Genomic DNA, 13961 nt, shown 5'->3' with positions numbered 1-13961 from the left:
AGCCACGTCCACACTTGCAGCTGCAATTCCTGCAGCTCTAGGAGAGGACCAGGAATCCCCACACGGTTTTACACCTAGTGAGCTTCCTCCATTCCTCCCACCTCCTCTTCCTTCCAAACCATCTCTTTCCCCTCAACAACCCTCACATTGTCAAACACAAACTAAGAGAAAAGTTGCAACAAGAGGGCAGCCGCTGGGTTGCCCCTGGACTGCTGCACCCAGCACAGGGACCCCATGGTAAAGGGGAAACCGCAACAGAAAACAGCAACCCCATCGTGTCACCTTTGCATGCCCCTTGTTTTCCTGCAGGAAACGTGATTTCTTCCGGAGTGGAAGCACCAAGAAAAAGGTCACTCATGGTTCACAGACCAGCAGGACCACAGCCTCAGATGAGCTAGGGCAAAGTGAAACAGAAATATTTCTCCATGGGCTTCCTCTACTCCCACTGCCATGGAGACCTGGAGAGAATTAAACAAGTCGTTCTGCAAGGGATGATGGCACAAAGCAGCACTGGAGAGCCTCTGGCTCTGCTCGGTCTCCAGCATTTTGCCCAACAAGGAGAGGATCCAGAGAGCACCCCTTCAAAGGGAAAAAGAGACACGGAGAAGTATCAGCTGCTCTGGGAAATGAGCCTGGGAAGGCTTAGATAAATACCTACAGAAACATTGTGATCTCCAGGCTCATGGGAAACTGTGAACAGCATTACAGAAGATATCAGGCAGGCTTGAGGGACCAGTTCTGTTGCAGCAGCATCTCACCTGTTGGACTTCATCAGAAATGGAGGAGCAGTTGCAGGATGAAGACCAGCATCTCCCTCCACCCATTCATTCCCAGGCACTGTGGTCAGGGATGACTTTGAAAATTAAAGAAAACTCAAATTTTATCTTTAAAATCTACCTCAAATTTTCATTTGCTGCTTGGCTGGAGTGCATACAGGCAAACACATCAAGAAGACACAGTAAAGAAGTTATTTAATTTAATCACCTAGTCTGGATAAAACAAGGGAAGCTTAAGGTCTGTTGTATCTCAGAAGCTGCTGGTTGTAGTAGTTACCTTTAATTTAAGAGGAGCTATGAATATGAAAAGGAAAACAGATAATTCATTACACAGCCAAAATGGAAAAGCTAAAATGGCCAGCTGGAAAGCTGAACTGTAAACTACAGCTCTCAAAGTTCACCTGGCTGAATTTCTTGATGAGAATCCACCCAGTTTATCCCCAGGGAATAGTGAACGACATGTCCCACCCCAGGATGGCATGGATGCATCCATGTACACAAGTACGGGCATCTCTACAGCCCCAGCACTGCAGCTGAACTGGAGCTCTGCAAGAAGCACAGCTTCCTTACAGCGTATTGCTTGCTGGGGAAATCAAGAGACAAAAATCAGCAATTTATAATCAACTTCAAAATCTTCCTTTTCCCCCCACTCTGCACCCCAGCTGTAGCCAAACCACCTGCTTGCTTGTTTACCTAGCCACTCAGCCTTCTTCCAAGGAAACGCTTGTGCTAGCACTGACATTAGTCACCAAACTACAGCTTCAGGCTCTGGTTTCGCAGCGGCTTGTGTGCCTGGGAACCCACGGTAGCAAGAGCATCCTTCCCTGCGCCGACTCCACCCCCCTGCTCCTGCTCCTGTTCCCTCTCCAGCAGCGGCCCGCGTTCCTGGTGCGCTCTCGCTCTACGAGATTACCCACTCATCCACCACCAAGCTCACCTTTGCTCCCCCATTTTCAGCTGTCAGGAGTCTCCTAGCTCTTGCCAGCTTTTCTGATGGAAAGAGGGTACTCAGAGAAGACAACTTCTTTGAACCCAGAATTAATTGTGGGTTGTTCTGAGCACAGTGCTGGGCTTCTTCACTTGCCTTTGCAGCGATGCGCTGGTTGCCAACACCTGCAGACATAGGGGCCACACAAGCTCAGGGAGGAGAGGGAAGGAAATAACCCCATCAGACTGACAAGTCTGCAAGGACCCAGGTGAGCTTCTAGAGTGGACAACTGGGAAAATGACACCTTTGGGCTTGGATGGCATTTCATCAAGGACCTAGATACCAACCAAGAGCCTCATAGCAGCAATTTTTATATAGGAAAATTTGAGTCTTTAGTCTCCAAAAGAAAAGGCACAAGCAGAAATAGGTCTTAGTAGAAAGCAAAACTGTATTTCTGAGAGTGCAGTGCTGTGTGGGAAGGGCCACAGCCACTTCCTGGACCCCTGTGCCAGGGGGGCGAGGCTGCACCCCAGTTCCCCTCCCGCAGGCAGGTCTGGCACAGGCAGCTCTATCCTTGCAGTTGCCCTCTTCTTTCTCCCCCATCTGACAGTGTGCGAGATGTAAACCAAGAGGAAGTGGGCTGCAGAAGGGAGAGCCGCAGAAGTGATCTCATTTCCCCCTCTGCCTGCCCACACGCGCGGCCGAGCCCACCCTGCGGCCAGGCTCCTGCCGCCTCGTGTAGCCTGGACCACCCGCCTTTCCCAGGCTGGGGGTTTGAGGTCTGCACGAGGGATCCACCACCACGCCAAAGAGAACCTCCTCTCGGAGAGCAGCACAGCATCCGGATCACTAGATCTTCAGAGCAGAGAGCGCAGCAGGGCACATCAGATGTTGCCAGAGCAGAGCTTTGTATTTCCAAGCCAAGTGCATCCACTTGATCATGGGCTGAGACAGACACCACTGCAAGTCCAGATGCTCTAGAGAATTTCTTGCAATGCACCTGCAGGAGAAACAAGTGCACGAAGCCAGAGTAGACAACAGAAGTTTCCTCCTAGATCTCCTCAGGAGCTGGAAACCCCCACGACCAGGTTGCTTACATCTGCAGTTTGGTCTTCACTGGCACCTAGACCTGAAAGCGTTGCTCAACTTTTTCCCACAGGGTTGCCAGATGTGGATAAATTGCCTTTATTTTTCTACTGTATAATAAAAGAAACTATTAAAAGCAATAAAAACCCCTGACCCATCTACTCCAGCACATTCACCAAAGTTTTATGCTAAAAACTGTCAGGACTGGAGGCTCCAAGTCACCAGAAGGAGAAGGTATGGACAAGTCACTGCCATGACATCATTCAGCAATGCAAATTGTGGCAAGAAAAACTACTCACATCTATAGTCACACGTACTTTCTTCCTGCTGCCGTTTTGCTTAAGAGAAGTGAGTAATTCTGTCATTAATACGAAGGGAAGTGAAACTATCTCAGCTCCTTATAGGGCTATGTGTATCCCACCCAGCTTTCCCCTCTGGCCAGGAGAGTCAACGTCCCTGCTACATGGCCTTATCTCACAAGCAAGGTGGCTTGCAATCAGGGCTGGAAGCAAGCCAGAGCATTCACACTCCAAAGCCTTCCTTTCCCAGGGTTTTCAGCCATGGGGCTCAGCAGCCCTACTTTCTAACCTGATACTTTTGGGACAAGTGACAAAGAAAAGCCAGTCTGCAGGGTTTCAGGACTGGAGTGCCCTCTTGCACTTAGGGCATATTCCTTGTTCTCACTTAAAAAAACAGGAAAAAAAATATGCCAGTATATAAGTTTCTGTGTCTTTTTAAAATAAACTCTAACATGAAAGCAACATCATTGTTGTATCTGAAACCTCATCCCCACAATTATATCTAGGAGAGACTCAAAGCAGGCTTTTACCTTTCAGTCTGAGATCTCCAATTAACAGTGTCCTGGTTTGAGCCCAGAGGGAAACTGAGCACTCCACAGTCATTCACTCACCCCTCTCCTCCCCCAGCGCCAGGAAGGAGAAAAATTAATCAAAAAAGGCTCAGGAATGGAGATAAGGGGAGGGAGGGGTTGCTCACCCATAAACGGTCACAAGCAAAAGTCAGGCTCCTTAGGGGAAGAAAAAAGCTGTCACTTTAATTCAAAACACTAACGATAATGGCACTTAACAGACAGAATGGGACAGTGAGAAGCGTTACCATATCTTAAACACCTACCCCCACGCTCAGTTTTGTTCCCAATATCTCTACCTCATCCTCCAGCAGCACAGGGGATGGGAGGTGCAGTCAGTCCTGCTGCTTCTTCCTCCAAGGAGGGGGGAAATCATTCTTCTGCGTTCTTCCTCCTGCCCCACGGGGCATCCCTCTCGTGGGAGACAGTCCGCCACACGCTGTTCGCTGTGGTGGGACACATTCTTCTGGAGACGCCCCGCGTGGGTCACCGCCACGTGCTGCATTCCTCCCAGCGCCAGGCTGCAGCAGCGAGGGCAGCTTCTGCCCTCAGAGTCCCGGGGTCCTCCACAGACTGCAGGTGAATCTGCTCTGGTGACCTCCATGGGAGGCAAGGGGGGTGGCCCTGCCCTCTCACCACAGGATACAGGGGGGCTGTCTGCTCCAGCACATCTCCCCCCCTTCCTTCTCCTTCCTTCCACTGACCCCGGTGTTCACAGAGGTGTCCTTCTCATAACCGGTCCTCAAAGTCCACTCCCCAAACCCCCTCTCAGGTTCCTCATCTTAAATATGTTATCACAGAGGTGCAGCCACCATCACCTTGGCCACAGGTGGGTCTGACTTGGAGCTGGGGGAAGATTTTGAGAAGCTTCTCACAGGGGCCACCCCTGTAGCCACCTCCCCCACTACCAAAATCCCCACCACACAAACCCAGCACACACAGAATTGTGAGGGGGGGTAAGCTCAAACAGATGCATCAATTCATAAAGTAGATCATCTGCTCCTGCACTCCATTCTTCTTCCGAGAAGAACAGCTAACACTCTGCCAGGAAAGAGAAGCCATGTGCCAGAGATGCACAGTATGGTGGGGCAGGATCACTGGGCCACAGGTTGACACCCAAACCCAGTTTACTTACGTACTGCACGCTCTCCTGAGTCTCACTAATGTTTATTTCAACTCTGCCCCAGTTCTGCATGTGTCAATTATTTTTCCATGAATAAGACAAAAAAATCACATGCTAAAGCCAAGATAAAATCTCTTGGCCATTTACAAAGCACGAAATCCTACGCTCAAGCTCTGCTCTTGAGCAAGACCTTGTGGAAGGGCTCAGGTGCCCAATGTCAGATGGGATCCGGCATGAGAAAATGTCCTCTGTCACCTGAGCACCAAAAAACCCAAACAAACCAGAAAAAAAAGCCAACAAATAAAACCCCCAAAGGTGATTTGGAAGTGCCAAACAGAGGCTGAAAAGCTTTAACCAGTGTTTGGAATATCATACAACAGTCATTTCGGTCAACATCCATTTCCTTACTGACAGGCTTGTCCAGCACTTTATAACTATTAACTCATTTATTGAAGTTGGTGGAATGTACTTAAATTACTGTTTAAAAGAAATTGGATACTGCTTACTTCTCCCAAGCATAGGAAACAAAACTTCATAACCTTGGTTTAACAACTCGCAGGCTTTCAGTCTCCAATTACTAAAGTCTTTCTCGCAGCTGAAGCTGCAATCAGCAGTTTGTGACCTGCAACCAGGTACCCTGGAGGTTTGGTGGATGGAGAACAGCCCGTACCTGACTCACTCTCGGATTTAATGCACTGAGCTACAGAGAGACAAGGGAAGGCCCATACACACTGCACATGCTCACCTACTTAGGTTGAAAATAGGTCTGTGCTTCCTGTAATGATTAGGTTTTGTCTTGCCTCGATTTTCAACTCACCTGCTGCAAACTGAAGCTGACAGAGTGCTTTAAACAAAGACATCAGGAACAAAGGATGCAAGCGCTGTCTTGCTGCAGGTACATAACCGAGCTTGAATGTTTGCAAGAGAATGGTGTTTGTAGCTGTAGCCTACACACTGTTGTAAACCAGCCATTTCCACAGCTGTCCCTGGCTTCAGAGCATGCCTCTAAAGATGTGCAGGCTGCACTCTGCAAACAAGAGCATGTTCACGGCCTGAAATCAGAAGTTTAAGAAAGGACAATATAATTTTAAAAATCACTTTGCAAAACATACAGTGAAATATTTAGGGACACAGTGCCCACCCTGAGTATTAAAATACTGTAGACATAGAAAGGTTGGGATAGTCACTCATTTACACAGCAATGCTCCTGCTGTTTCTGGATAAAATTACCAAAGGTTTAGCTGCAGAAACTAGGAGCTCACAAGATCAGACGCTAAACAAAAGACAAGAACAGGCAAGGTTATACCTTCATACTTTTCCCCATTCAAACATTGCCTGCAGGTAAATTTATAGCTTTTAACGTAAGTAGAACAACATGGATTAAAAAACCAAAATAAATCAAGTAAACATGAAACAACTCCAGCTAGCTCACAACAAATCTGCAAGTGCAGGCATGGAAGGGAAAAAACACCCTTGGTTCTTAAGCTGGTAAAACTGCAGAAGAATAAACAACACTTGTAACATACAACAAGTTTGATTTTAAAATCCCTTTTCAATTATTTTTTTTTTTCCCCCACTGCAATGGAATTTTTTTTTTAAATAATCTTTTGATGATATCACTATTTCCTGGTCATAAATGCCTGAGAGGAAGAAAAACACATCTGGGAACAACTAGAGCTTGAACGGCAACAGTGACATTTTATTTAAGCCTCTCAAATCCCTTTCTGTCTTTTAAGGTGATCTTGGAGACTCAGCTCAGTTTGCTGCCACTGAAAGTAATTTTCTGAACTGCAAAGATTTGTCCAGCCTAATTTCAGGAGCAAGTGTTCAAATGAATAAATATTTTTAAAGAGATCTATGTCCATTATCCACTTCTCAACAATCAGCTGTTAGTTGAGGGGTTTTGTTTCGTTTTTTAAAGAGGACAGGAAGCAAATGCTAATGGAGAAGGTTCCACATTAAACATTTTATTTTGCACAATGATTCGGCAATTCAAAGTCTAGGCTCCCACAGCACTGTTAACTTTGCCCTCTTGTGGGGAGGTGTGAGAATTCATTTGGAAGTCACATAATATGCATACAGCAGTATGAAAAAAGCTGCTTATAAATTAGCAGGTTCAGCATCGCTGCACAAAAAACTTTCTTTATTCATTTACCACTTAATTTCCCTTTCAGCTGAATAATGCCTTAGTGTGTACTACTGTCACTGAAATCAAACGTGTCCCACTCATAACCATTTAAAAGTGTGTTTTGTACATGTAGAAAGGATCCTAGAGCAGATTTCAATACTGCTGGTTTTATGGCTACAGATTTCACCAAATTATCTGTATCGGGCAAGAACCAGCACTGTTGCAGAGAATGGCAGCACATTAGCACTTATATCTGCATTCCTGCCAACGTCCAGAGATATTTATAACATGTAAAGATTTAGCTAGAACTGGAATACCAGTACTGAAATATACAGGTTCAGGAATCACTGAAGGCTGGTCACCTCTCAAACACTTAAAGAAAATAAGTTTTGTACAACCAAACTATTATCAGGACAAGTATTATTTTAATTTATCGCTGCTGTCATCATCCCAGTGAAAATGGAAGAGGAAAAACATAGAGGCAGCCATCTGGAAAACACACCCATGTGTTAAGGAAACTTAAAAATGTAGATCATTGGTAAGCGGTGAGAAAAGCTAATATGTTCCAGCTTGCCATAAGATTTAGAGGCAGGCAGAGAGGAATCCAGCTACATCCAAGGCAGCAGCAGTTCAGCCCACAGGATCAAGGCCATCTGTTCCTGGCTAGTTTTGTCAACTGAAACATGGCCAAAAGTAACAAAACCAAATGGCATTTGCTAGTAGAAGGCACACACAAGGCTCACAGAAATGTACTCACCGCTGCATTTTAAGTGGGGAAAAATCATTTAAGAAGATATCCTCACCAGAGCAAGTTTCCCATGCCATCTTTATTTACTAGTTCATTCCAGCAACGTTTCTGTCCTCTTAAAGAAAAAGAAGCCACATAACTGACTTTGGGCCAACACAAGCCACCACCAAAGCCAAGAACAGACTGCCCCGAAAAAACGGTCACACTGAGCTCTTTGCTTCCTCAGACGTGGAGACAAGGCCAGACCAGACGACCAACAGTTAAACTCCCAAGAGATTTCACAGCATGCTTAAACCACAAGAAATTCCGAGTTTTATTCAAATGATAGGCAAAATGCTCACTTATCAAAAGATTCTGTATGTCCTGCAGGATTCTGAAGCCAAGACCTGTGAATCTGATTGATTTCTGTTATGGAAGCTATAAACAGTTGAGATTTCTCCTGACCAAAGCACTTAAATCACCAGGGGTCAGGTAGGGAAAATACTTCAAACAGCTGTTTAGTTGGCTCTGAAGGATCTCAGGCTAGAAAACGCAATTCTACATTTTGGGAGAGCCAGCATCAAACCTCTTCGCTCCTGAAGCAGCTCACAGAGATGCTCACCAAAAGTTCAACGCTTAAAAGCAAATTCTTTATGCAGAGAGTTTGGAAAGTACCTCGGAGCTCACAACCATAACACAGTCTCCTACTTCTTCCTAACATCATCTACTTCTTCCTAGAAGCACCATGAAATACTGAACTTCCGTACAGAAAGATAAAGAATGAGAGAAGCTGACTCAGGAAGGAGGCACCTCGGTACATCAGCAGTGCAGCTGCAGCAGCATGCACAACACGTCAACTCGAATCAAGAGGCATCCAGCAGACAGGAAAGCCTTTTCCCACAAGGTCAGGAATGAGCATCCCTGTTTCAAAGAACACTATTTCCCAAGCATGGCTATTGGACCACTGAGTTTTCAAGTTCTCATTAACCTCTCATCAGATTTTCTCTTTCCAAGCAGTCACACAGCAAATCACACAGTCCCAACACCTCCATCTTCTTGGTGCACCAAGCTGCTGCTCCATTTTTCCTATCGCCACACCACAGATGTCATTACAACAATCCACACCAATATAACCTTCTGAATTATAGCAGTTTATTTTAATATTTTGTACAGCCAGCATCGGTCTCCAGGAATAAGTTATAATCTTACATAAGTGAGTCCCCCCCCAAACCCACCCTTGAGGAATGTTCAACTTTCAGCATTTCTAATTTAGAGGGAAATTATTTATAGAGTAAGATGCAGTCTGAAGAATGGAAATTAATCTTATTTTGTGAATAAAACTCCTCAGAAATTCTCAGGGTTTACTTGCATCTAATTGGATTCATGAACAAGTGCTGAGGTCACGTCTTTCAGGACTGCACTGAGAATACATTCATCTCAGGTCAATTTTATTTTCTGAAATTGGACAGTTCCGTTTCCTATTTTCCCTACTTCATGCCCCATGGTTCTGCTATGCAGATACATACTTTACAGTCTAGTACAATCAATGCTTGTAACAGATTTTTCCAAAATGTACTTGTATGCCCATCCTACATAATTTATTCAGTTGTCCTCAGCACCACTTAAAACATCTTCGTTTCTCGCTGCATATTTTGTTTCTTTAACGCAGCCAAGAGGAACAGACCTTGATATTGCCTTTAAGCAATAAAAAACACACAAAACAAATAAATACTTCAAAAGACTTTTAAATGGTAATGACAGATGTACTCTGTTTCAGTGCAGAACTTGGTTATCTACTAGGTAAAAAGCACTCCAGAAATAGCTCATCAGCAGCAAACTAGGAGCCTCACCTGCTTGCACCGCTCTCCTTACATTACTCCAGTAACTGGGGGAGGGGGGAAATGAGCAACAGCCCAAGAGGAATTCCCCTCTCTTCTGTGCTCAGAGCATTGCCAGTGTCCAATATTAAGCAATTCACATTCTCTAGCACAAATAAAGCAAAAAGAGGTTGTATAAACATTTCCTCCTCCCTCTCTGAAAAGCATGCCCAACTCTGAAATGGTTCAGACACCTCTGGGAAACACCAATCAACAAGAAACGAGAGACAAGAGCCAGCCACAGGGCTTGCAGATTGTAATGCCCTATTAAAAGAAGCCCTTCTGGGGCTCCCTACAGACCTTTCACCCTCAGAGGAAAGCGGTTTCGCTAGAAAGTCCCTCCTTACCACACCCCTCAGCTTCACAGCCACCCCAGCCTGCCTATGCCAGCACACCAACACACCAGGGGGGTTTGTACATGGTTTTTAGAAAACGGGTGCAAGTGAAAAGCCCAAACATTGAACCTGATCCAAAACCCCCATCAAAGGGGTGGTGAGAGTTTTACTCATCCTGACTGAAAACAGACAGGTGAATACTTGGGTATTGGGGGATTTTATTTCATGAAATAAAGGTTCAGCCAAGTCTTAAAGCCTTATAAAGCCATTAAAGCTGAAAAAAAAGGTCTAGATTCAGAAACTGAAGGCTCCTTCCTCATTAATTTGAAACATTTCACCACAGTGATTAGAAAGCGTAAGAATGCTTTTAAAAGTCAGCGTTTTTGATGTCAGAAGGAAGATAAGCTCACTGCTGTGTTGTGGCTTCCTTTCCTAAAGGGGACTGCAAATTATGGTGAAAGGGAACTTGTGGGGAAAACATTTTGTGTTTCCTACAGAGAACAAAACTGTTGCTAAAACTATGGAAACTTTCACAGAAAATGACCCAACGTAGCACCGTACTCCACAAGAGCATCCCAAAATGCTTTACAACGCAACAGAAGTACATTTACATGAATGTTATATACCTGTCTGAGGTATACTTTCTGATGCCACGTAGTGGGGGGAGGGGTTTCCCTTTAAGAAATTATGTCCCAGTTAGAATAAAGCAAACCCTTTCCTTTAACTGCTCTTTTCAACGTGTTCTATATATACAACCCTTAAAATACACTGAAAAATAGCTGCACGTTTTGTATCATTATACTAGAGAAGGGCAGTCCAGACAGACCACGCTTCTCAGTATGTTAAAAATTGTAAATAAAACCCAACCAGACTCGCTCTCCTCTGGTACCCATGTTGGCCCAAAGGAGGGAAGGGAAGGAACAAGCAGTTTTGAAATGGGAGTCTTTCACAAAACACGCTACTTACAAATCTCAGGTTAATTTCCTCAAGCAGTTTTGTATCAAATCCTTTCTTAAATATCTGAGGTCACACACTGCCATCTTAGCAATGAAATCTGTTGCAACATGCATGTGTCAGCTTCCCACTCAACCAACTGCAACCCTGAGGATTTTTCTGGCCTGGTAGAAGAGGAAATGTAACACAATTCCTGAAGTATGGCTGGTCCTCTGTTTCAAAACTCCGTGTGATTCCCTCGATGGTTCTTGGACACACACCCACACTTTTTTCTTTTTCCTCTAATACACATTTCCCTCTAACCAACATGCAGATTTCTCCTCCCAATCATCCACATTTCGATGTCCCAACAAAATCCACATCATCCATCCAGAGGTTTTCCCAGGTAGACCAAAGTCACTTCTGTGTTACCATAGACAGCAGACACTGCTGGATACAGGCAAACTTTTGGCAGTCCTCTGAAGGCAACTCCCAAGAACTCATAGCCCCTCTCAAATGCTAATGTTTTGTCTTCCATGTCCAGGATAACTCGAATCCTTTCACCTATCTGGAAACAGAGACAGGAGCGGGAAATAAAACAAAGAAAGAGTCAGCATATTCAAATGGCAACACAAAAATAAAGCACAGCCCAAGTATAACGCCGCAGGTTATTTTAAAGCAAGGTTTTCCTGTTTCTCATAATTGCGTTACTTCTATGACAGAAATTTCTCAATTTTGCTCCCCTGCACTAGGATCCTGAGCACCTCTGCTGCCCAATTCCAGTGGGCAGCCTGTATCCACCCACCTACATGATAATAAATATAACCCTGCTCATATGAACCTTGCAAGAACACCGAGTGATCATACTACATGCCACATGCTTCAGAATATTGCAGAGTTCTGGAAACTTTGTAATGTCCTCCAAGTTACCTGAACTTGAGCTGTTGCTATCACTGAGCTATAATTGCTCTGCAAGGGGCAACTTTAAAGACAATTAACTTGTTTCAGACAGGTAAGCGCCATGTACAAAACATACCAGAATACACTACTAGGCAGGTGCTGTCACTGACAGAGGTATTCCCTCACCAAGACAGAAGGAAATTCCAGTGCAAAGCTTAGGCAAAGTAAGGATGAAAAACCTAATATATACACACACACACACGTACACATTTGAGTGAAGCCAACACTGAACACAGGAAGAGACTAGGATCTGGGCACACACTGCTCCCTGCTTTTATCTAGTACACATCATTTTAGACATAAATAGAAGTCCCAGACGCCAGCAGCAAGCACAGCAGGATGTCACACAAACTTCTGATTCTTCATCAGCCAGCCCCAATGCTAGGAATTTCTTCCAGCCAACACATTTTTCTTCTAGCCAACACCAAAAAACGTGTGTTTCCTTTAAGTATGTTTTCTACGAGCAGATCACTATACAGGTCTTAATAAACACAAAATACTCTCAAGATTCACCAATCCGAGCTCTCATCAACTTTTACTGAAAAAGCAGCGATTGCGTTCACCCTTGAGTCCCCAGGTGAGCTGGGAACTCTCAGCTTCAAAACCTTCCCTCAGCCTGCCCCTGCAGAAAGGCCTAGGCAAGTACAGCAGAAGGCAGACCCAATTCGCATGCTAGAGAACGTGCAAAAGGAAAGAGTCATAAATCTCTATAATTACACTTATTTTAGGTATTACTGCCAAGTGCTTACCGGTGAAGTTTTACATGAAATGTCAGAATACCAGATACAAATTACTACACAGATTTTCACCCCTAACTGAAACATAAGCCAATACTCGTGCAAAACCCCAGCGTTGTGAGATGGAAATGATAACACATACAGCTTAAGTTGTAACACGAGGAAACCCAGCAGGCAAAATACAGCTGTGCAAGCATCCAGAAGAACAAAGATAAATATTTCTACAGGTACAGAACAGCGGAATGGCACTTGCTCTTTAATAACCTGGAATTATCTGGACATCGCATCCAGCCCAGAGATGTCACCTATGGGAGTGCTGCCAGCAGCAAACAAGCAGCACTCAGCACTGCTGCAGGTTTTTGCAGGAAGACTCTTACCTAAGCACTAATCTCTGCTCGCACTGCTATACAACAAAGGGGTAAAATACCACAGACATTCACTTTGCTGTGGGGCAAGTCATTGCTTCAGAAGGCTACAACAGTCTTTCTAGCTTTTATTTCAAAAAGCAACATGGTGTCTAAACAGGCACCCATGGTACGTGCTTCACACTCGTATTTGAGATAAAAGAGCAAAACCAACTGAGGGTCAGGAGCACTGAACACCACACAGAGGTGTAGCCGAAGGAAGCAGTAAATGAAGGGGAAAGGCCTCACGAGGTGGAATCATTTGCCTTCTGCAACAAAGGCAGAGACCCTTAAGTTGGCATTTAGGACCAATTCTGCGGACAGATCTTCACAGCCAGGCACTTCAGACATGGTGGAGCTTCCAGCCCGTGCCAAGCCCCGCTCACCTGGTATTTGGGTGCATTATTGCACTGGGGGAAACTGCCGTTCACCTCTCCATTATGCAGCAAGTTATTGTCCACCAGGTTCCAGCCCCAACTCTGGTCGTCACTGCCCAGCAGGGCCACATAACCCTGGCACTGCATGGCTGCCCGCTTCGTGGCGATGCCGATGACAGCCACGGTGCCCAGCGGGCCCTCCCACCACACCTCCCAGGCGTGCCGGCCCTCGCTGAAGCCGATCTTGGTCCGCGCCCCGTCCGTGCTCTGGGCGATGGGGTTGCGGTGCAGCGTGAAGCCGTTCTTCTTGATGTAGACGTTCCGCGAGCAGTCGTTGGTGCTGAAGGCGTGGTGGAAGGCACGGACCTGAGGGGAGAGAAGAGGGAGGGAAGGGGGAGATGAATCCTGTCGTGTTTTTCAGGCTCCTCTCCCCGTTGGTTTCCAATAGCGGCTGGGCCTAGCGGCCAGAGGGGGTGTCCCCGAGCGCCTGGGGGGATTGCTGAGAGTCTGGGGAGGGGTGTCCCTGAGGGGATTGCTGAGGGGATGGGCGGGTAGGCGGGGGGGTCCTGGGCTCACCTTGCCCTTGTAGGTGGGCACGTTGCAGAGGATGTCAGTGCGCAGGGCCTCCTCGGCCAGGCAGCGGGCCGCCAAGCTGCGCCACACCTCGCTGTTCTCGTCGCCGTGCAGCTGTCTCTTATACAC

The 13961-nt window shown here is 45.8% G+C and overlaps 1 protein-coding gene across 1 annotated transcript in view; it reads right to left on the bottom strand.

Annotated features, from left to right (window-relative positions):
- Positions 1 to 9117: 9117 nt before the first annotated feature.
- Positions 9118 to 13961, bottom strand: part of FBXO45 (F-box protein 45) — a 6068-nt gene continuing 1224 nt past the window's right edge. Inside the window, exons 2-4 of the mRNA XM_026855378.1 lie at positions 13836 to 13952; positions 13269 to 13625; positions 9118 to 11349 (exon numbers count right to left, since the gene is read on the bottom strand). Of these exons, the coding sequence (XP_026711179.1) occupies positions 11164 to 11349; positions 13269 to 13625; positions 13836 to 13952 (660 nt within the window). The 3' untranslated portion in view covers positions 9118 to 11163. The remainder of the gene's footprint in view (positions 11350 to 13268; positions 13626 to 13835; positions 13953 to 13961) is intronic.

Source organism: Athene cunicularia (assembly GCF_003259725.1).
Source record: "Athene cunicularia isolate RWA chromosome 9 unlocalized genomic scaffold, athCun1 chr9_part2, whole genome shotgun sequence".
Classification (NCBI taxonomy): Eukaryota; Metazoa; Chordata; class Aves; order Strigiformes; family Strigidae; genus Athene; species Athene cunicularia.
This window is presented reverse-complemented; position numbering and strand designations above follow the sequence as displayed.